This window comes from Odontesthes bonariensis, chromosome 24 (genome assembly GCF_027942865.1).
Source record: "Odontesthes bonariensis isolate fOdoBon6 chromosome 24, fOdoBon6.hap1, whole genome shotgun sequence".
Taxonomy (NCBI): Eukaryota; Metazoa; Chordata; class Actinopteri; order Atheriniformes; family Atherinopsidae; genus Odontesthes; species Odontesthes bonariensis.
Genome location: NC_134529.1, coordinates 13,229,325 through 13,253,746, shown reverse-complemented (window position 1 = coordinate 13,253,746; position 24,422 = coordinate 13,229,325). Strand labels below are relative to the sequence as shown.

Below are 24,422 nucleotides of genomic sequence, written 5' to 3'. Positions count from 1 at the left end.
TTTTTTTTTTAGGAATGATGGGGGGATGCGTTTGCAGAAAAACAGGATATTAAATTACCCAACAAATGAGCAAGCTCTGCGTCTATTTGTATCCATGGCAATAGTTTGTTTCCGGCTCATGGTGGAATCCAAGTTTTCCTGTCACTCATCCCCGCCTTCCTCTCATGGCGAACTCAGTAGCTGAACTTATGTATCAGTCTACAGTTACGCATCTCAATTCTGTAATGTTTTGCTCTGCTTTGAAAAAAATACTGAAAAGTTACATTTTCAGATTAATAATGGCTCCCAGAGTAATTCAATCCAAGGCCAAATTTATGGGCAGTTTTGTGTCTTCTGACTTGTTCATATGGTTCCATGAACAAAGTACACGATCAAGTACCAAAAGATGGTAATACTTAGTCAGAGCTGTTACAGTTTTACAAAGCCAATGAGCCACATAACCTTCAAAGTAAATAGTATTGTGAGGAAGAAGCGATTGCAATAAGAAATCAGATAGTCTAGATCAAATTTCGCAAAGAGGATAACAATAAGGAAAAATGTAGCCAAAGTACTCGAGATACGGTTAAAAGAGAACAATATTAACATTTTGGAGTGGCCCAGTCAGAGTCCAGACCTAAATCTTCTGTGAAGGGAACTGTAGACAGCACTAATGTTTAGGAAACCCTCCAACCTCAAAGATCTGGGGAATCGTTGAAAAGGATTTGTCTGAAATTGAAGAGATGTGGAAAAAGCCATATTTGCAGTAACATGAACCGTTTGCTTTGATGGCAAAAAAATGGCTTTATTTTTGAACGATCATAAAATGAATAAATTATTTTAGCAATGTGTAATTTTTCCTTAAGATGCAACAATATATATATGTTTTCACATATGGGTATTAGATTGATTGGTTAGAGATGCCATACATCAATTTGGCTGTGAGTTTTTATTTTTCCTTTATTTTTTTCGGCCTTCTTAATGACTTCTCAAAACTAGCCGATTCCCTAAATCGTGATATGAGCTCACAGTTGTTCTTACAAAGTTTAAGACATCAGCAAAGCATGTCTCCAAATAAACAACTCAGAGGTTCCTGTCATTACTCTCATTCATGGTCCCTCGTGGGCTGCTACCGTTCAGACAACTTCAGCAGCTATCATGTTTCCCCTTAAGAGCTTAAGTGAGCCGAGTTCATAAACCCCAAACAGCAGTGTATGTTTGTAAGGTCACAGATGAAAGTAGTAACCTTGACAAGCTCAACTGGGGCTCCTCATGCTTGAGTGGCACTGACGTTGCCACCTGTTTGGGCCGTTTGCTAACTCACTCATCTCCGACAGGTGCCTGCCGGGGACATGGATAGGGGTAAAACAGCGGAAGTAATATTCGTGTCTGTGCTCTGGCTAGTAACACCTGATGCCAATTCCCACTGAAAAAGTTCAAATAAATATATAAAACTCTATGTCCATCCTACTGGTAAAAAAAAAAAAAAAAAAAAGCTTATTTATTAGCATTTCATGTAGGCTTTACTTTAAATGAAAGGGCAGAAAAATATATGAAACGAACCAGGGAGCAAATCATTAATCCAGTCATCATACCAGGGCTGGCCTGAGAACAATTGTTGCCATATTGATTTGCATAATGAAGTAAAATTGACCATACACAAATTCCAACCCCAGACGATATCACCTAATCCTGAATACATCAAGCAGGCAAACAATGTGGCCTTATTAGTCAATCCTTGCGTGTGTGTCAATACATGTTGGCGACTCTGACATCAGAGATTTAATTTAGCGCCATTGTGTCGTGGCCAGGCCATTCATCTAGCTGTGTCACGTGCGTTTGTGTGTGTTGTATTTGGTGGCTGACTGCTGTGTTTGTGCGCATTGATAAGGCTTTACACTGAGCCAGCGTCGTTGGTGGCTTTTTGTTTGTTTGCCTTTGTTTTTAGTTATGCTTTTGTTCGTTTTTCATGTAGAGTTATAGTTTAAATGCAGCAGAACGGAAAGAAAAGAAAGGGGATTGTGTTAATCCAATGCAAAGTCTGGGAAATATGGCTGTATCAACACATTTGATTAAGTGTAAGAAAGGATGATGTTTGATTTTATTTGTTAAAGCTCTTTGTGCAAATCATTTACAGTTACAATGACATAGCTAATCTTTTGTTGTGTATAATTTTTTTACAGTTTTGACTTGGCTGCTTCTTGTCATCAAACTGTACATAATACTGTTCATGCTGAATATAATGTGTGGAGTTTTCAGGTCTCCATCCTCTAAAAGTGCATCAGAAAATAATCTTTTAATGTCTGTGCATATATAGACTACTTGCATCAGCTAACATCCCAATGCTTCTGTAACACACTCTTAGCGCTTAATCAATGAAGGCAATAGTCTTAGGAAAAATGCAAATTGAGCTCTGATGCACATGGATTAAAAAATGGTCCTATGCTAATTTCAGGTCAGAGGTGTGGATAGATGAACCAAAACATTTAGAACTAGGACTGACTGCATTGAGGCGCTCAAGTTGTGTTTTGTGGTCAGCCTCTGTTGATGTGTGCAAAACCAGTGGCCATAACTGTTTTAGGCAACGTGGAGTGAATAAATTACCGCAAAATTTTTTTCCCTCTATTTTTTTTTGAGGACACAAAAAGTGTTATTTTGGACAGTAGATTGAAGTGTGACATGAAAAAACGCCTACTTACCTCTGCAACTCTGCATATATTACACAGCGGTTTGCATAAAAATCATAAATATGCATCATATACCTCATGTATCTTATTACACAGGTCCTACAGTTTAGGCTGTAGGCTCTAGTTTAGGCTCTAGCTGTTCTAGCTGTATTTAAATGTCATATTTTCAATTACTCCAAATCTATGACTTTAATATACAGTCCATATGCAGATCAGCAAATGCTCTCACAAAACACGTGAGTACCACATAAGTGCCTTTTTCTGCACAAAATCCCCCTAGAGGCCAGATCGCCTTAAAATCTTACAAATGACTTAACAGGGATGGACCTTGTCACACTCGCACACATCCAAGACTGATCCATCAAAAGCACACCATGCAGCCCCGGCACTCAGCATCACAGTAAGCCCCTCGTGTCCCCTGCGGCAACAAAGTCCCTGGGCTGTCTGAGAAAGTGAAAAACCCAGGGCGACACAGGGGACAACCCTCAGGTTGCAGAGAGTCGGGTGTCTGCCTGCCATGCAGAAGCGCTGGAGGGACGGGACCTTCCGCCCTCACTGACAGCTGCAGTTAATCAAGCGCTTCATAGCACACCTGAGTTTAACATTCATGACCCCGGGCCTCCCTTCAGCGTTCAACCCCTTTGTCCTCAGCATAGCTCTGTCAAGCAAGTGTGATGATGCACATTATCAGAGCACGTAACTCGCATGATGACGCTGGCTCGTGATTAAAAGGAACAAGAAAAAGACACTCTTGCAAGCTGTTTGTCACATGGACGGCGCGTTCACAGAACAGCTGGAGACCAAAGAGGAAACATACCAAGCTGACAAAATTATGCATGAAACACATGCAAACACACAGGCACATACATCACACACATCTGCAGCAGTTAATGAGCCAAATCCCCTAGAGGGAACACTTGCTTAGCTAAACAGGAGGTTGTTTTCAATGTCAAACACACATGTACTGTAAATGTGTTGCATAAAGAAGGAAACAAAGCTAAGAGACGCATCTCCTTCACCCTCCCATCCACCACCAACCCTTATGGTTACAGAGAGGCTTATAAATATTGATGGGGGGGATAAAAAAGATGAGTAGGTGGGGGAGGAGAAATTGAAAACAATCGTAAAGCCTTCATCATGGTGACACAGCTCCTAATCGGGAAGCTGGAGAAGAGAACAATAACAGAAATGTTCCCTCTCCTGAGAAAACGATTGGGTGTGTTGTTTCATTATGTTTTTAAGGTCATAAGGTCACGCATCCTTAAAATGCCAGAAATGTCAGATATTGCAGTCATGTGTGAGCACAGTGGTGTTCTAGCAAACTCGTCTCCGCCTGAGGCAGCACAGCTGGTTGCCAATAATCAGGCAAGGCGATAAGCTGGCCATCAACAAACACACATACACACACATGGTAAAGCAGATGGATGCCACTATTCAAGGAAAGGGCATCGCCACTCCTGTCATTGCAGTGACACAGAAAATCCGAGAGGACAGATTCTTAGAAAGAGGCTGCCTCCAAAATTAAGTTGACTTGAACCAGTCATGTGAAGATTGAAAAGACACGAGAGGTGAATCGTACTTTGGCCCCAGTTCAGCACCACTGACTCAGTGACTGGAGAAAGTGGTTGATGAGGAGGAACAAGGGAGGGAACTGTCGGGCGCAGTCCTTTGAACGAGCACGAGCGGGAGTTCAATACAGTCGATGAAAGGCTACCCCGAGTTACTGGTATTTTGTTGTGCAGGGACCTGAAAAATAGCGCAATCCACTTCATTTATACTCACACACTTGCTCTTGAACTGCATGGATAATTGTTGGGCAAACTGGATTATTCTTCTTGTTGAATCAAAGCAATGCTCCCAGACAAAGTAAAGTGTCACTGAGCCTTAAACCTGAATGTTACAGAAACACAAAGTGAGCTTTCTTTTTCTTTGGGAAAAGTGTTCAAAATTGTAAAGAAAACACTATTATCCAGAGTTATTAAGCGACTTTTTAAAAAAGCAACACAGAATGTCAATTTAAGAATATTTTGCTTTTCGATAATATAGCAATGATTATGGGAACTTTTTTTATTACAATTACCGTTATCTTCTGTCTCTGGAGTCTTTGATGAAGCTTTTTATGATTCTTTTTGTGTGGAACCTAAAATCTAGCGACTGAGAAAGGACTAAAAGCCAGTCAGATGTGAAAGAGATTTGTGAATTTTCAGAACAGAATAAGTACAAATTCTGTGAAATCAGCCAACCTGCCTGACTGGAGTGTGGAACTGGTAGCTGGTGCGGCTGAAATGCAATGGCTCACTACAGCTCCTTTCATTCAATGATTCTCAAACAGAACTGTGAACACAAAATGAGAAATTGACTGTTTTTTTTCCCCTTGTTGGTTAAAAAAAAAAAGAACAGGTTTCCTGATTTGTTCAAGAGAAACTTTTGCTGAAGCAGCATTTACAGCCCAGGAGTGTCTTCTTGTCTTCTGTCGCTGTAGATTTCACATTTGAGAAGGACCCATGAGATCAGTGGCTGGATCTGAGTCAGGTGACGAAAAGTGCTGATCATCCCTCCGTCATCTCTGAGGCCCCTGCTGGCAACTCAGGTAAAATGTAATCTGGAGTATGGATTTTTTAGGGATTACTGGTTTTTTGTAGCTGCTGCTTAGAATTCTGCTCTTAATTGGTGCTTTTTCTTTTCTATGCATGCTTCTGCATGTTTTTTAACCTGTCTGCCTTAAAATATGGTGTCAGTCAACTGAGGCAGCGCCCTCAAAGTAATTAAATCCATTAAGCATGCAAGATTACAAGGTTTGGAGTCGAAAAATGTCGCAGGAATAATAATAATAATTGCCTAATAATTGTGCGTGCAGTTTAAATACATGAAAAATTAAGTGCACTAACATGTGTATATGTGTGTGAGACAGAGATATTAGTCCTGTTATCAGACAACAATAATCAACAATGAGCTTTGGGCAGCTTATCAATGACTCCTCTGCATTGTAACCTGCTGCTGGTATCAGCTCCAATCAATTCACACTTAATTAAATCAGCATTTCAGTGCGACCTTGTTTGTGTCGCTGAAATGGTGTGAGGCAACACACGGAGCGCCACCTTTATCCACATATTAGAAGTGAAAGTCTGTCAGGATGTGTTAACATAGATAGGAAAAACAAAGCCAAACACAGGCATGCTGAGACATCCAACTCATGGGCACTGAAGGCCAATTCTGAGGAAAATTAAACTCTTCATAGACTTCAGTTGACTGATGGTGAGCAGTCTTACAGCAGTCTCCTCTCATTCTGTATCCTCTGATGGTAAATTAAACTGAGCAATTATCCCTTGTGATTGGCAAAGGCTATTGCGCAATGCAATAAAGTGGGATGAAACTTAGACTCCTGTTTTATTGGCAACCTGACACCTTACGGCTCTGCTGTGTAAACCGAGCCTCCAATGCTGCATTGATACAATCATCTCCAACACAAAGCAATTAAGTAGTGATTCCAGCAGTCACTGTGATGCTATTTAAAGAATTTGTGTGTATCCCTCCACCCATCCATCTATAGATTATGCCCCATCCACTTGCTAGCAGTGACATCGATTGATACGTGATTAGTGTTGCTTTAAACGAAAAAAGTGCCTTTACACTGTGCTCATGGAATTATTTTTGCATAAACAATGGACCACATCTGGTAGGATCAGTAAATCTATATTTAGAAAGAAATACAACATCAGCCACTCAGTTTGACCCCCACTCCTTAAATGTCTTCTTTGGTGTTCTTTTCCCTCCAGACTGACTCCCAAAGAGCCTCATCACATGTCTCTGTCACGTGCCAACTATGCTCATCCACCACTGCCTCCTGACCTCAGGGGACCTATCCTATTCCCCTCCTTCATTCATGTCACTGCTCTTTCGAGATAACCCATCGGAGGCTAAATGCCAAACAAAATGTTTCAAATTCATGTCGTGTGCATCAATAGATTTAGTTTCCTTCCTTTCAGCTGATCTCTCCTAACTAACACAAAACTGGGTTTAAGAGTCTCAGCTTGAATACAAAAAGAAACTTGATGATCACTTTGTATGGACATACACACATATGAGGTGTGACTCCTTTGAAGTCTGCCAACACCAAAGACTTATAGCTGTTGCACTACTTTCTCGTCCACTTCGGATGATGTGTTCCACACATTTTCTGTGGATTGTTGTATACCACTGCACACTTTCTGTTTTCCAACTTTTCTCCTTGAATTTTACATGAGAATGTCTTTGTATTCTTTAAAGATGAACTGTAGGCAGCGGCTGACCTCTTCACCCCGCCCTCTTTCAGATTTGGACCATTTTTGTTTCCCAGAGAAGAAATTCACCTCACTCTAACCCTGGCAGATTCAGATTTCAGCTCTTTGTACAAGCATTACAAACAGGCAGTTGTTGTTACCAACAGTATACTCATTTCTTGTGCAACTGAAACCCACTTAGAGGACGTGAATTTTACTGATTCAGGCAAATCCACATGTCAATTTTCCGTGAACTTATACGAAGTGTGATTGGTCAGGGTTCCAGAAAGACTATACAGATTGGTCTAGATGAGAATATCAGTGTCAGCACATCAACATCCTGTCTGTCATCTGCAGATAGACTCACATTCTCCTTCTGAAAACAAAATTCAGTCACTCAGACTCAAACAGTTGCAGAAAGTGTTAATACTAGTGCTGATGTCTGTGTCCCTAATTTGCTTCCAGTGTCACCGCTTATTATGAGTCATTGACTGAGTCGAGTTGCACATGCAGAGACGTCAGTTGCTTTTGTGCCACATTAAAAGCATCTTCCTCCCACAACTTAACGTAATCATTATGCTCATGCATACATGACTCATATAAGGCAGTTACCATGACCTCCTCGGGGTATCAACTACGCATGCACTGGAAAACCGGGCTTTCTTTTTTTTTGTTCTACTTTCCACCCTCTGCAAGCACACACGGACCTGCTAGAGTCAAAGCAGCAAACATTTCGTCCTAAGGTGTTTGCGAGCCTTTGTGTCCATCATGTACAATTCTTTCGTCGAAGTGTAGGGTGGCAATAAAGTGTGCAATAATTATTTGTGGAAAGTAGTGTAGACAAGGGAAAAGATCAGTGTTGATAGACACTAATCTATTGAACGTCACAGTTTTTGCAATAAAAAGTCATGTTGAGCGGGAACTGTACCGAAGAGCAAAGGAATCCAAAGCTTTTCTTCATTAAGATGGAATTGCAGTATTTGTGTCATCATGTCATGTGTCCACACAACCTCTTTATCCCCACCTGTGTAAACGTCAACCCAAGCCTTTGCCCTGAACTGTGCCTTGCCGTCCCGTGCCGTCAAATCTTTAAGTGTGCACGGAGCTGGCTCACAGTCAATTCATAAATCTGCCTCAACATGAGCTTCTCAGCCTGGCTCAAATATTGACTCGGTCTGACCTTCAAATAGAAATAGACTTTTTCTAGACCTCTATTAGCTGGCAGTTGAGGGAGGATCTTCCAGACATTTATAAGTGAGGGCCACAGGAAAATAAAGAAAATAAAAAGCTATCAGTTTGAGTTGCAAATGAACACGCTCTTTTTTTCCCTCTTCGTTGACTTTGTTTTTGATCCTTTATTCCTTCTATAGCTAAAAATTCGAAGTGTCTGCTTTTTTAAGGCCTTTTTTTTATTTTTTCAGGGATTTTTATGACTCCTTATTTTACTTTCACACCCCCTCTGGTCTGCAGAGCTGTGCAGAGCGTCTTGGCTGAAGAGAGACGATCGTTGCTGGAAGTGTTGGCCGCGGAGGAGTAAAAAAAACAACAGTGAAGCCAAAGCAAGGTGAGACAGGGGGATATATAGTTGGACAAAAAGAATGAGGCTGCAAACAGGTCAGCATTTCTATAAAATCAGGGAGCCATCCAGCCTCCAGCACAGACTGCAGATTGTGAAAAAGTGTAAGCAGGCTTGTGTTGCTATATTCATGGGGTCCAAAAAGTTTGATTTGGACTTTTGAAGGTTCAAGATTTCAAGATTTGGTTTTAGGGTTACAGCTAGAATCAAGTTAAGGTAAGGAATTCACTTATGATGGTTAAGTTTAGGTGGAGAAGCTAGGAAACGCATTACATTAAAAAAAAGAGTCTCTACAAATTATAAAAACAAGGATGTGTGTTTGTGCTTGTGAATAGACAATATGCTTTTGGGACCAAAATCTGCCACATTGGTGATTTTTTTTTCCTCTCTTTATAGTGAGAAAAAACAAATGTTTATCAGAAATTTTATGCTGGAGATATGTTTCAAGATTAGGTTCTGGTTAATGTTTTGTATCCTCTTTGTTAAAGTCACTGTTCAGGTTAGAAAAAAAACCTTTAATGTCCTCTGAAGTCTCAAAAGCACTTTGTTAGAAGGAACAGGACAGACACGTTTAGGCTACCACAGGGAAGATTTGGCATTAATCTCTGAGCCCTCACCTTTTCCCCTTCAGTGTTATCATCCTGACAACATAAAGGCTTGGGCCTTTGCTCTGTGCTGTCTGAGCCCCGACAGCACAGGCTCCTCTCTTTCTAAGCCTCGCTTCCCTTTCTTTTATCAGCATAGCCAGTTCAGAGGATGGACCTCGAGAGAAATCCCCCTTCAGGAGGAGAAAGCAACAACAATGAGACCCTGTTGCAGACTGTCAATATGCCAAAGGACCACCTCATGTCACCTGCAAGTGCAGATTTGAGTATGTGCGTTTGTATATGCTCATTTATGCACGTAGAAATGCATGTGTGTGTCAGAGAAGGTTGAAGGCGAAAACTGCCAACAAAGAGGAAGGCTCTTGAAGAATTGAAGGACACTGCATCTTCTTTGCACATATTACAGGATAATAGACTGAAGGAAAATCTGTGCACACTTTGTTGTGGATGTCAAAGAAAGGGAGTGCATGAATGAATAAAAGACATACACCCCAAAAGTGTTGTGCTAACTGTGGCAAGCAAAACAGCCATTAGAACACATGCAGCTGTTGGCATGGAGTTACTGTTTTAGGTGTCAGCCCTTGTCATGACATTATGTAAAGATATTTATGGTCCTGAGAGGGTAAAACTGTATAACTTAGTTCCTTCACCATCTTGAATAGCCACCTTGAGGTGGGCATCATTTGTTTTTTAGTTTTATTTTTTGACATTTTCAGTACTGCTCTTAGCAGTGAAAATCCCTGGTGGCTTAGCTCTACAAAGAGAGGGGGGGGGCTCAATTTAAATGGCTGAAACTTTACACATTTTGATATTCATGTTGCTTGAAAGTGCAGGGCAGAGTATGAACAGTGCTATTAAGATCTGTGAGTTTTCATGTTTTTTTGGTTTTTTTTCTTATTGGTTTCTTACACCGTGCTCCTGCCTTCGCGCAGGAGTGGCTACTCGATGCTCCCTGATTGCTCATTTGACTCGCCTGTGACTGCGCTGATGTCCTCCTCTTTCTAAGCCTGGCTCTGTGCTTCAGTCATCACCAGTTCGTCTGCTGTCCTGTGGTATTGTGCAACCAAAAATCTTGAGTCTTATCTTTTGTAAAGATTTCTTAAAATTAGGGCTGGGCAACGATTAAAATTTTTAATCTAATTAATCACATGATTTCCCTGATTAATCACGATTAATCCAAAAATGAATCCAAAAAAAGTGTTTAGCTTTTAGCATTTAGTTTTATTTTAAATGTGCTGCCATATGAATGAAAGTGCCATAAAATTCGTTGTGCAAACACACTTTTGACTTCAGAATTTTTATGTAGTTTTTATGTAGAAGCCTCGCTCCACTGTCTGTTTCCTTGAATGACTTGCTGGGATCAATTGTGTGTTTTGCCTTTAAGTGATATTTTAGACTGGAACTACTACGGTGATAAGACAATTCAACTTGGCAGTGTTTACAGATGACTTCGGTTCTGTCGACTCCGCCGTCTGGAAGAACTTTAAAATGAAAATGGCCGAGTAAAAGTTCCGTACCCTTCTCCATGTTTGGTGGATCCGCCAATTACTTTCTTTTCCGGTTCCGCAGCAGACAGCAACAGACTTTTACAAAATAAAAGCCTGTGAGCAACAGAGTTTTATAATAATAAAAAAAACAAAAAAAAAAACAGGTGGTCCGTGGCGTAGTGGGTTGAGCAGTCGCCCCATGTACAAGAGGCTATAGTTCTCGCTGCAGCTGGCCCCTGTTCGAGTCCCGCATCGGACGGCTCACTGCTGCGTGTTGTTCCCCCTCTCTCTGTCCCCTGCTTTCCGTCTCTCTGAACTTTCCTATCCATTAAAGGCTCAAAAGCCCCCCCAAAAAATGTATTTATTTTTATATAAACTTGTTTTCCCTCTGTCTGTTTCTAGGAACCTGTTCAGGTTCTGGGTCTTCCGTTTGTTTGAAACTCTTATTCTGGATTAGAGCACCCCAGAGCTCTATTGCACACCTAAGGAGTATTCTCCAGTCAGCCATGAGTCAAGCACCTGTCATCTCACCACTCTGCACCACCACCGCTGTCTCCTCTGGAAAGTTGGAAATTTATGCTCTTCAGGAAAACCCTCCCCTCCGTAGGGCATCACCCACAAGCCTCTGTTATAGCTACTTCCACTGGATAACCTTTGGCACTTTGTAAATAAAACTGGTTGATTATCAGTCTTCAGGAGTCTGCCTCTGTTCAAGGGTCCTGCCTCTGATGACAAACCGTAACTGTATGTTATAACATGATGATGTTTAGTTCTACCTCACGTAGGAGTAAATCGGTGAAAAATCTCTTCAATTACTTTGTTATTATGGACGTTATATTTCAAATGAGCACAATCGGTCCACCTCTGTGCTTCACTCAGCACATTAATTACCAACTCACCAGCGTTAATTAGGTGGCGAGTGAAGAACATCGTCTTTAATTTGCTGTCCTTGTAGATAATTTAGATCATTAGCAACATATCTAAAAGGGACTGGGCATCTTGGCTCCTTTGTAGCTCACAATGTTGAGCAAGCACGTGTATTGCACGAGTCCTCAGCACAAAGGCACGGGTTGAATTCCAGCCAGTCACCCCAGTGTCTCTCTCTACTATCCACTAACTCACAATCTAATAAAATCCAAAATGCTCAAAAAAAAAAGGTTCTTAGAATTTCCCATTTTGCTCTGGTAGGTGTATCTGAAAACCTATAATCCTCTTGAGGATTAATGCTCCTGTACTAACTGCCCCCCCACCTTTGAAATAAAACCTTCACCCGCGTTGGTGAGCACATTAACTTTCTGACAGAGATGCTGACAGCAGTATTCAGCTGCAAGCACCCTCACAGAGCCACTAACGCAGCTGCAGACGCTTTGTTCTGCTTCATTACGTTCAACTAAAACCAAACAAACAATGGTTCATACATACGGTGACTCATCGGGGTCACACCAGGTTTTGACACTGATGAGGAGGTTTTGTTCTCTTATGTTTCGCCTGGCAGCTGAGTGCTTAAGACGCATTTTATAAGGACGTAACCATGTTGTGATGATTCCAGCTGGGAATCTTTATCCCTCTCGCTGTGTTTGTCCTGTCTTCTTATACTGCTGTAAAACACAAAAAAAAAACAAAGTATCTGATGACCTTCTCATGTCTTGAAATTTAATCCACTATGTGATTGGACTGGAACTGCTGTATCAGACAAAAATAATGAATTCAAAAAGAAAAGATCCAGTTGGGTTAAAGCGAAAGGACAAAACAGGTTGAAATGTTGAGAAACATTTGAAAGCAATCAAATTCAAGGTGAGATCCTATTTTTCAGAGAGCTGCGAGTCGTCTCGCTTTTAACATTTGATATGTTTTCAATGTTCTATTTCGAATAGAGATTCAAAAATCATTGCCTTTGGTTTTTTATTTACATTTTACATCCCAACCTTTTTTGGAACTAGGATTGTCTATGGTATTGCATATACTGTGAATAGCACACATATATGTGACAAAACTGTTTCTGCTGAGAAAAAGCTACAGAAAAAGTTGGAATGCCTTTTTATCATTCACAAAACGCAGCAGCAAAGAAATTGATGAAAGCATTCTGGAATTATTGCCTCCCAAAATGGAGAGTGAATTAAAGAGCCACTACAGTCCCCACACCACTCGACGAATGTGTATCTACTTTCAGTTATTTTCATCATCCCTCTACCATGTGGGTCCATTTGAAAATGAAATATTTTCAAATTACTTTTTGGAAGTCTCACACACACGCACAATGCCGACTCTCCTCTTATTTTCAAGGTTACTCAGGAGTAACTCTTCTGTTCTTCCGTCGCTCACAACACATTTGCATCAAGCCATCAGCCAACAGCTGCCAATTAACAAACAGACTACCTGGTAACACGCACGCGTCACTGCCAGTTAGAGAAAGTCAGGGGATATCTCTGTCCAGGCAGCCGAAACAGTGAAACAGCCTTTGTTCCGCACACACGGAGGAGGAGAAGGGCGGATTTAGGTGCAGGTGAAAACATCCCGGAACAACTCGTGTTTTATAAAGGGAGGAATTGAATTGGGCAAGTGGTGCAGACAAGAGGGAATGTCCTGTGCCAGGAACAAGGCTTTCAGGATTAAATCTGTCGTGTAGTCACAAGGGTAGAAATGGTGGACGGCTAGATGGGGTGTGACCCACTGAACAGACACGCAAAACACAGCAGCACACTTTTTTAGTCAAGAGAACACAGAACAAAGCACACATGCCAACACTGTAAAGTGGAGATTTGAGTGGATATGTTTATATACAGTATATACATACACGTGTGCATATATTCTAATGACTCTTGGAAACTTTCTGGAGGCATAACATCCTTTCAAATAAGATCTAATATACATTTCCCAATTAATGTTTAGAATAAGGAATTATTCCTTTGAAAGCTTTCTAATCTATGAGTTCTCAGGCGCACCACCAAAAGCTTTGGAGCAGAATATTGCAGGATGCATCTGCAAGCAGGCACAGACAATTAGCCTTGTCCAGCTATCTGGCAAACACACGCAGGTCCACACACATAAACATGAACAGCATAATGATAATTTCCCCCATGCAGCAGCAGCAAAATGGAACAATTGATTATTGTCAGCCTTGAAACGGCACACTACTGACATGGTAATGAGAATTTATCAACGGCCATAGCCACTAGATGGCACCATCTGCCCTTTCATTTCCAATTTACTTTCTCATTCCTCACCCGACTATGTGGGATGGAGAAGTAGATGTGGTCTAAATGCTTAATTAAGAGAAAGGGCACTTAACCATGTCAAATTCACGAGATTAAAGATTAAATACAAACCAGAAACCTAAAAAAACTGCTTATTTTAGAATTATGTTCATTGTTGGCATGATGCGTTAAAGATCAACTTGCATGCGTTGCATTGTCCTTTTGCCTGGTTGTAGAATGTGAGTCTTGCAGGCTCATATCAGCAAGACTACAGTTCAATCGATCAGTAGCAGTCAGCTTGTGCAAGGTTGGCTTGATCCGCCATGCTTCCAGTCATGCACTCAATAGAAAGCAGAAGATTAGGAGAATATGATCGTACATAATGACAGTCTCAGTGCAATGAAGGAAGAATGGTTTTAAGTGATTACACTCAGCTACAGCAGTAATAACCACTTTTTCTGAAGAGAAATGTTTGATAATTAAAGATCCTCTACAGGTATGTCTGATGATCTGTAGAAACATGCAGATATTAACTATTTATGTCAAAGTTCTATCAAAAAAATGAATGAAGTTAATATTTTCTGAAAACATGACTAAACATGTTCTTAATTTTAATGATTGGAGACAAAATTAGACCCGAATTGGTGTCCAAACTAGCTGTAGAGCTGTACTTAAAGAGAGAAGAAATATTGTGAAACTAGTATTGTGACATGCAACATTGTCAGAGCAACACTGACCACAACACATCTGTGAATGAAGGGAAGCTTTAATATATTATACAGAAAAAAAAAAAAAAAAAGCTACGAAGATGAAATTCATTGCAAAAGAAAATGAAACACTTTCACTTCACTTTTGGTTTGGAGTAACTAGTAATTAAGAATCCTAAAGAGTCAAAGAGGAAGAGACAACAGCCCCCTCAGCTCTGAACTGTGCAAACTTTTTCTCTGGTGTTGTTCAGTGAAGTACAGGCACTGATGTTGGGATTAAATTAAGACACTTCAGTGTTCAAGCAGACTTGCTGAGGAGAACTCAGACTGGATGTCAGTGCTAATGACCATCATTTCTTCTTTCCAGCACTCTTGGCAGGTTTGTTGGGCTGCTGAGTGGCAGCAGAGGTGGGGGCTGTTTTTTCTACATCTGCCAACTGGGCCTCCTTCAGAGCTGAATTCTTTTCTTGCTCCTTTTTCTCGGCCGCCATCTGATGGCTAATAAACGTTTCCCAAGCATCAAATAATTTCTCCCTGTCCTGACACGATGCCTGGAGACAAGACAGAGGCAGACAGAAAGAAGTTACAGGATGATTTCCAAGCAGAAGCAGCTCATTGTGGTTGTCTACAACATCTAGAGACAATTTCAGACATACTTGTCTCTGTCTCACTGACCTGTACATTATCATACATCTCCAGCTGAAGCCTCATTAGCTGCAATCGTTTGAACACCTGCTGTTCATCGTGCTCCAGCACATCTTCACGGACCAACCGATGGGTCTGGAACTTTTCAAAAAGCTCCCTCTGCTTGACTTCCTCTCTCTGGGAGTCCATCAGCTCTGGAAACTCCTTTTGGCGCCTACGTGTATGCACAAAAACTTAGTGTATACAACACAAGTGTATATGCTTTACCATAATCTACTGTCATGTGGGCTGTTTCCACCTTTTCAGTGATGTCTTTAATGAGAATAGACAAGAGTAAATGTTGGATAATTAATGTATATTTCCAGTGCATAGAGAAACTTCTTTCTGAACAAATATAGTGTTGTACTGTTCTATATGAAGTATATTTTATCAGACCGAGACGTGTGAGGATCTGATATTACACAGGCTGTTCTATGAGATGGGGGGATGTTGACACAGGCAGGATGGAAATGTGGTATAGATAAATACAGAGATAGGTAGAAGAAATGATGTACACATGGTCCCAGGCCTTATCTTATATCCCAAGTTGTGGATTCAGATGGATATCTGAGAACTCGATTTGCTTTTGGATAGAACCATCATATTCTACCGGTTTTTCAGTTAAGGACTGATTTCATAACTACCACACCGTGTATTTGTGTGGGCACAGAAGCGACAAGAGCAGAGCAAGAGGAATAGCTGTGAATGAGTGAACCAGTTAGTCGTTCAACATGTGTGTTTATAGGAAAGAAATGACCCTGTGAATCCAACACAGTGAAGATCTGAGGGAATTAACTCTAAATGTTATTACGTATGTCCTACAAGATGACCTTAATGGAAAGAAAGAACAGCAGAGGTTCATTGCTTAACGAACGATGCCCTTGTTCAACCTCTGTCACTGTGTGTAACAGTGTGTACAAAAGCCATAAAGATGGCATGCATGGTGCACCTTTGTGAGAGAGGAGTGCACTGCAGACTAATCTGACAGCCTTAACGCACTACTCCCCGGGATCTCTGTCTTTACTCAGATTGCAGGCCAGTGTCAGCAGCCATTAGAAGCTGGACACAGAGACACATGTGAGCACACACGCTCACGCAGCAGGAGAGGATGAAGAGGTGACGGAAGAGGGGCACATCTCATTGGAGCAACAGGGGCCCTGAAATAGCTTTCTAATTAACAGACCCAAATATCATCTCATTTATCCTGGTGAGGGATGGACAGAGGGAGAGATGGAGGGAGAGAATGAGAGATGGCGTGAGGGAGAGTAACATGACACTCAGGCAGAATTGTAGAGGGACACTTCCCTTCAAAAAAAAGTGACAAAGTCAAATGGTAACACATGGCTTACACACAGAAAACCAGGAAAGTCGTGGTTGCTCGTGACCATAACGGTGATCCGATAACGAAATTAACCGCTATGGTTGAGTAAAGCACCAACTCTGCTGAGTAAAACCTCTGCATGACTTTAAGGAACATCAGTTACAGTAGTGGAGCTGTTGTGTTTTCAACTGGAGGCTGAGGCGCATACATAGTAGCTTTGCTGTTGGAAATAAAGCATCTCTAGCAAGAAGCTTGGCAGGCCACCAGTAACAATTTTTTTTTTTTTTTACCATTTCTCTGTCATAACCCCCCACCTTATGTTAGTGCATACCCTGCCAGTCAAATGTTTGGACACATTTAATCATTCATATATTTTTATGGCATCACTGCCCTTTCAGGACAGGAACGGCACAAAATGTAATTCACTGCACCAATTGGAGCAAAGGTCATAAAAAGTAAATTACTAGCAAAGTCCTGCATACACTGCATAATCCACTCTGCTGCAAAGAAAAAGGATGCCGTCACGTCTGCCAACATAACATCATGCATACTCAACACACAGAGACAGACACATATGTCTGCGCACACACAGAAAAATCCCCTTATGTCAACAAGCCCCGTGGCTGTTTAGTTCAGAGCTAGAAAAGCAGACCTGTACATATGGCACAGGACTGTGGTAACACGCAGTCTGTCAGAGCGTCACAATGCAGAGTCATTACAGTCCATCTTTGTCCTCTCGGCACATGTATGAATTTATCTGTTGTTACAGAAACAGTCACTGAGAGGCACACAACCTGTAGCAGTGCTGGCTGTGGTCTCATTATCAATCTGATTTTACCATCATTCTGTCTATCCCAGCGACAGTATGAGCGCTAAACTTGATGGAAAAAGAGTGAAAAAAGAGTATAAGAGCCAGTTGCAAACCTGGTGAGGTGACTGTGGTCTAAGTGAGAGTGGGAGGAAGGGAGATCACTCAGTTTTTCTTTGGATGGACTGAGACCGGTACCTGGAACAGATCTTGAAGGAGCTGTAAATGAAGAAATAACTCTATGAGACAAGTAAGACAACACAAACAGCCTAAATACATGTGGGTGTATGTGCAGGATAATACCGGGGTCTATGCTTTCATCTAAAGTCGCTTCATCACTTGCTTTATGTTGGTCTTGGTCAAGAAACTCAAGGCGGGATTGTAAAGCCTAAAAAGACAGCAAAACAACTATGTCAGTAGTATATGCTTAGGTAAAGATGGGAAAAATCTAACAGCATACTTTTGTTTCCCAGTTTATACATGTGTTTATGCTTATATGTAAAATTAGATCAGAAGGGCTTCTGAATTATTTGGGTTACCTTGACACAGCGTCCTGGCTCAACCATTTCCCAGGCCTTTTTAAGGCTCCTAATCTCATCTCTTCTCTCCGTGTCCCTCTTCACCTCAATGCCCTCTTTTTTGCTCTCATCAGTGACAACGCGCAGCGTCCAGTTTGGCTTAGTCAGGTCAAGGCTCTAGACAAACAAACAAATGCACGAAAATAATAATGCTTAAGCTCACACAGACAAACATTGCGCTGAAGGTCGTTGTTCCACTGTTTACTATGTCTCGTTTGAAGAGCTCCTCAGTGTGACGCACACAACCAGCTGCCCAGTTACTAAAGATTATATGTCCTCTTCTAATGTCCTGTTGTAAATAACCGATCGTTTTAATTCATTAGTTGTGAGATCATTTTCTACTTTGCCTCTGCCACTTTACCATCGTTTTACTGTCAACAAAGAGAAATTATTTGGAAGTGAGGGTGACCAGTATTATTCTTTATTAACAATCACATAACAAGTGCCACTGTAATTTGTATATATATATATGTATCATTTATTTATAGTTGTGGGTTTGCATAATACTGTCCAAATTATCAATTTACAGTGTTGTGGTGGGTCACTGTTGTAAGTTAATGAGTAAGGCATTACTGTGTCCTGCTTGGGGCCTGATTTGGAGACGGCACGCGACTTCCCCTTCTCCTTGTCACCTTCACCTTTGCGGTTGGTTTTTGGTGCGTTGGACTTGAGCCCGTCACTGCTTGGTGGGATAGTGGTGGATGAAGCCTTCAGATCTCCCAGCTTGTTCGCTACATTTCAAGACAGAGATCAAGTAGATTCACTTTAGATAATACCACAGACAAAATCTGTTCTGTATTGCTCCTAGAAATAGTGTTATAATGTTATAAAAGCATTAACTGTTGTTACTGCTCTCTTTTTTGACAGACAAACCAGTTTGGCACCCAGAGCCGTGTCCATTCCATACAGAAAATTCATGAGAAAATAAATCATTCTTTCACAGACTATGACAGAGAAGGAGAACAATGCATGTGTTGTTCATTTAAATGTTTGCTAGGTGGCACTGTTGCACTTTTAAGTTGAAACTAGTGCACTTCCAAGCTTAAATGAAGTGAGTCCCACTGTTCCAACATCAAGAACGTGATGATCCATCATTTAGCTGACTCCCCATCATTCTGGCTGAAGTGCTATGTTAAATACTAAGAGTTACTCTTATTTCCAAGTGTGGACATTTAGTGCTGTAGCTTTATCTAAGGATTAATCACTGTTTTAATTAAAGGCCGAGAGATCTTCTGGAAAATGATTCTAAGATGGACGAACTGACATAAAATGAATCAAAACCTGTTTTTTTCAGAGTTATGCTCTGATAGAATCACGGTAAAAATGTCACAGTGGTTGTCATGGCAATGAAACTGCTGACACAAGTATATATCCAGCGACTGCTTTGACAGAATATACTAAGATTTATAGCGGGGACGCAAACGCGGCATTCATTGAACATATGCTGTGCGGTAATTTGACTTCAGCTTTCTGTAACTGTTTGTAAAATAGGCTTCAAAGCCCGGTGTGGATTACACAGCGTGTTTATCTGTGTAGCATGTGGGGACCATGATCAAGGGCACAGTCTCACCACTGAGACAAGAGTTACACTGGGTGAAATTAATTCACTCTCCTGCTGGGATATTTCCCTGGGCACCAAGGGGCAAGAGCCAACTTTATTTGACATCCCATTGACCCATTTCCATAAGATTATTGGGAAAACACAAGAGCTTTGTGAGGAGACTGGCTCTTATATACATACAAGGACAAACATGAGTATTCGCAAAGATCTCGGCATGGTCACATACATGTGTAAGGGAAATATCTCAGGAAAAAAGGAAGATAAAACATACAGCACACTTCATTAGCATTAATGTTGCACATGACAGTCATGCATATCATTTGTAGATTTTTGTGCTATGCAAACTGAATGGATTAATCTGGGCACCAGTGACCAGAGCGACAGAAAAAAAAATAGTGTTAGAATTCAATGACAGCAAACTCGCCTTTCTCTTCAGGCAATCATGAAAACTGTCCCCATGCAGCATCTCTTTAACATCCACATGTCATCCACCTGCACAGCTTTTCATTCATTCCCCTTAATTCTTGCCAACAGACTTCCACAAATTTCAAACCACTGATTCTTCAATTGATGCATTTTTTGTAGCATGATTAAAGGAAGAAATGCAGAGCTGGTGGCAAAGGACAGGATTACTGCAACAGCCAATGGCCGGTGGGCACGAGAAATCACACTGTGATCTGCAAAAGCAGCTGTATTCATTTGGCTTTCATCAGGCTTCTGATTACAGGCCTCTGGCTAGCGGAAGCAGAGAATAAACTGCGTCTGCTGTGGCCCCTGACACTGCCAACTGAGTATCAGCCACGTTTAAAACAAGACACAAAAAATGAGGTGGACAAGAGCAAACATGGAATAAAGAGAATATATTCATAACCCAAGGCTCCAATGCTGACTAACATCTGAATACAATAATGCAAATGAAAATGCTTCATGGCCCATTATAGGCGCACATGTATTTTGGGCTATCTGAATCATAAATCTGAATCATGCATAATGAACATCAAGAGGTAGATGTCCAGATAAAAATTCATGTGATACTGAAATGTTTTCCTGGCTCTCTCTTGGGCAACTGAGAATGGCTGACTGTACAGTACATACCTATCTCCTTCTTTTCCATGTCTTTGAGCATAAAGGCAAAAGTCAATTGGGATTCATCCAAATCCCAGCTCTTACAGAGCACCTTTGCTTGCACCACATACTTGTGACCCTGTGAAACACACACAAGAAAAATAAATGTGAAACATCTACACATTACAAAAGTGGTTTTAGGCACACGCGTATAAATGACATCGTAGAGATAAAGCTAAAATACTGTGTGTGATATTTTGTGAACATGCAGCTGTAAACTGTGGTGATGATTCAGAGCGATATAATAGCCTTAAAGAGCAACAAAGGGAGAGAGAAGGCAGAAGGTTTGTTAGCTAAGATTATATCAGAAGTAATAACTCTCTTTGGCATGACATTAAACAAGAAAGACTGAATTTGGACAAAAACTCAAGTTGAAACCTAAGCTCGTCAAGAAAGTGTCTTAATCAAAATGCAACAAAAATGACAAAAATAGTCACATGTAGCTTCAGTTTTTCTTATGTTAATTCTTATACTTGCAACTGAGCCCATTTAAGGCATTTGCAGAAAGTGATTGTATGAAAATTGTCTAAAGAAAAAGTTTTCAATCTCTGCATGCAAAACATGGCTTAGAGAGTATGACACTACTTCCGTAAGAACTGCAGATCTAGTCTTAACTAAAGTGAAATTACAGTTCAACAACATCCTAACCTCTGCATTCCGACTCACACTCAACCTATCTCCAAATTATATGAGGTTCTTTTAAACAATACAAACGAAAAAGAATTAAACAGAATCAGGAAATGAAATATCAGAGGAAGCATGGGGGAAGATTTGTTGTTTCCAGTGATCCTCAACAAACTCCATAGTGGACATGGCTGGAAAAATACTGTCAGACTCTTTAAGGCTCCACACCAAGGTAAATGCCAGGGTGTAACTGCTGGAGACAGTGTGGAACGAGTGAAGCAAATCATTTTCACATGTTGGGACTACCCTAAACTCACCCACCCAAAATTGGATGGATATTCGCAAAAAATTAAATGTTGTATTTAAGATATAAAACTACTGCAGGTCCTGTTGGTGGTGAGCAAGAAATCTATAACTAGGTGATGGCTCAACTCAATACCCCCTACATTAGAAGATGGCACAATACGATTTTGTAAATTGGAAAAGATTACTCTCTCAATAAGATGGTAGAGGGATGAATTTACTTCAAAGGGGAAGATACCGCACACTCTTGTCCATCATGCTGAATTCAGCATGATGGACAAGAGTGTGCGGTATCTTTCCCTTTGAAGTGAACTAGTACCCGCTACCTGCACCTCGAAACTTCTGGTGTGCGTTGGTTTCTTCCTCCTAAAAGAGGGATGAATTTAGGCAGACCTGGGGTCCGTTTCACAAAGCAGGTTCAACCAACTCTGAGTCTATTACTGATCTCTGAGTTGATCTACTCTGAGATAGAAAACCCTGAGTTTTCGGTTCCAGAAACGCTGATTTGAGTGAGGTTAATCAACTCTGAGTAGGTTCACCTTGAGTGTCGCGTGTGCGCCACAACTTTAAAAAGCCAGCATCAATGGAGCCCCGATTCGATGAGTCACCATGGCAACGGGGAAGAGGGGGGGCTACGTTTTTCACCAACCTCAAATTGGAAATCTTAATGCGCTCATACGGCGAGTTTCAATACGTTTTTAGAAATAAGTGCACCGTTGCAGCAGCAAAAGCGGAAGTTTAAATGTAGTCCTTTGCAATCCCAATAATATTACAGGGAAACTGCTTGAATGGTAGCCCATTCATTTATTTCTTTTAGGTGCAATCTCGCGGGGGAGAAGCGCTCTTGGCAGCAGCTTAAGATGAAACATAAAAACATTGTTCAAACAGGTGAGACCTCGCCATGGAGGTCCCTCATTTTGATCATGTTTTACACTGTAAAATAAATATTAAGTGGCTATTTGATGGTGCAGTTATTTTATTCACACACATAAACTATGTCTTCTCATCTATATCATGTTCCGTTAAATAATAAAGCCTATTTACACTAACACAGACTTCTATTGAGCCAACAGAAAGAAGGCAGATGCCTGTAAAACGGGTGGTGCCCAGCACCACCACCTCTAACGGGAGGGCAGTGGCTGAGGGAATCCCTGGGGGGAGTCCATCCCCAAGACACAAGTCTTAATATAATAGGCCTATATATGTCTTTTTTAAGCCTATTCATACAAATATTTATTTGTCTTTTATGTCTTTTTTTTCTTTTGTCCCAACACATTCTGATGGTGCCGCTCAAAAAGATAATTGTCTGTAAATGCAAAAATCTATGTGCGGTCCGATTACCATCTCCGACGAATATTTATTTCTCTGCGCAATAATGCTGCGCCTTCATCCACGGGATCGTTGTCAAAAGGACATGCCATGTTCGTGAAAAAAGTCGTCTCCTACTGAACTCGCTCTGCTGACTGAATGAATGAGGAAATCAAAAGGCGTGTGTGGCTGAAAGAGGGCGGAGACAGAGAGAAACCCGAAGTTTCTTGAATAAAACCTGGTCCCGACCAGGTTAGGTTCATAGAGTCTGTTACTACGGTATCTGACCGAGAGGTTAAGTTACCTCTCTTTGTGAAACAGGCTAGAGTTATCCCTCTTTCTCAGGGTTGAGTTACCTCCCTTTGTGAAATGGAAAACTGAGGGTTTCCCTCATTTCAGGGTTAATCAACTCAGAGTTTTCACTAAACCTGCTTCGTGAAACGGACCTCTGGGGAATTGACTACATAACCACACTGTGAGCAGACTTTATGTAAATCCATAGGTGTCAGTTATTCTTCTCTTACTAAAGCTGGATGGGAAAGATTGTCAGCACCCTTTGTTCTAATGTACATAGTTTACTCTTTATGAAAATGAACTTAGTGAAGGGATGTTATTTCATTGGGAACATACTTCTAGATTGAAACATCATGATAAAGCAGTTATTTACATACGGACACGTCAGTGATGAAGAAGACAAACTCCTGTCCCAAAGGATCTATTCAACAAAGACTGGCGCCGTGTTAACCTGAGGCTTGACCTGGAACACTCAAGAAAACTGACTTGGCTAGTTTCCCATGAACAGTTCTTGTACATTTGTACAAAGGGCAGAAGGGAATTATCTCCATCTAAATTTCTTTTCCAAAAAAAACCTAAAATTACAAAAGAAAATAACTAAAATGGCTTTTTTTGTGTGTCCTCACATGGGTGTTCATGTCCCACACTTATAATACTAAATGAGCCCTCACTATTAACCCTCTGTTAATGAGTATCAGTATCAGCACGCTTGTGGCAGCAAACAGTGCCTGAAACTGTGACCTTTTGATCTAAGTCTTGATTGATTCAAAGTCTTGATCAATGTTTTCTTCATGCTGGTTGCTGATCTATTGGATCTGACATGATCCGTCTCAGTGCTACTGACAATACTGTTTAAGTAGAGAAAATCGGTACAAAAAAGTATTAGACACATTTACAGCAAAGCCAAAACAAACATTTTGGCAATAACTTCCATATAAATGTATGTATTTAGGAACAGTAGGTGGGGAATTAAAATAATTACAAGTTAAGACGAATCAATAGTTTGTGTTTTGTCACAGCAAATGTACACGTGTATTAGTATAACATGCCTGTTACCATATAGCACAGTTTTGGTGGATGGGTGGGTATTCAGACAATAGATCATGAGCAAATCAGTGCCCCAGAGAACTGCTGATAAGCCAGAAACTAACAACAAAATCACCCCTCCAGATTTCGCTGCTCTTCTTTTTGTCAGATTTCGTCTGTGTAAATGTGTGTGTGGGTGAATGTAAATTTGTGTGCGTGTGTGTCTCTGCGCGCACGCTAACAAGTAAGGTGTTATTTGGCTGGAGAAAAAAACTGATATGGACAGACAGCAAGCCAGT

General features: G+C 40.9%; 1 protein-coding gene across 3 annotated transcripts in view; it reads right to left on the bottom strand.

The window, feature by feature from the left end:
* Window positions 1-13,458: 13,458 nt before the first annotated feature.
* Window positions 13,459-24,422, bottom strand: part of adgb (androglobin) — a 38,857-nt gene continuing 27,893 nt past the window's right edge. For all 3 annotated transcript variants that reach the window (XM_075459520.1, XM_075459521.1, XM_075459522.1), the window contains exons 29-35: window positions 20,539-20,647; window positions 18,456-18,613; window positions 17,844-17,999; window positions 17,608-17,692; window positions 17,421-17,523; window positions 15,167-15,350; window positions 13,459-15,042 (exon numbers count right to left, since the gene is read on the bottom strand). In XM_075459520.1, the coding sequence (XP_075315635.1) occupies window positions 14,842-15,042; window positions 15,167-15,350; window positions 17,421-17,523; window positions 17,608-17,692; window positions 17,844-17,999; window positions 18,456-18,613; window positions 20,539-20,647 (996 nt within the window). In that variant the 3' untranslated portion in view covers window positions 13,459-14,841. The remainder of the gene's footprint in view (window positions 15,043-15,166; window positions 15,351-17,420; window positions 17,524-17,607; window positions 17,693-17,843; window positions 18,000-18,455; window positions 18,614-20,538; window positions 20,648-24,422) is intronic.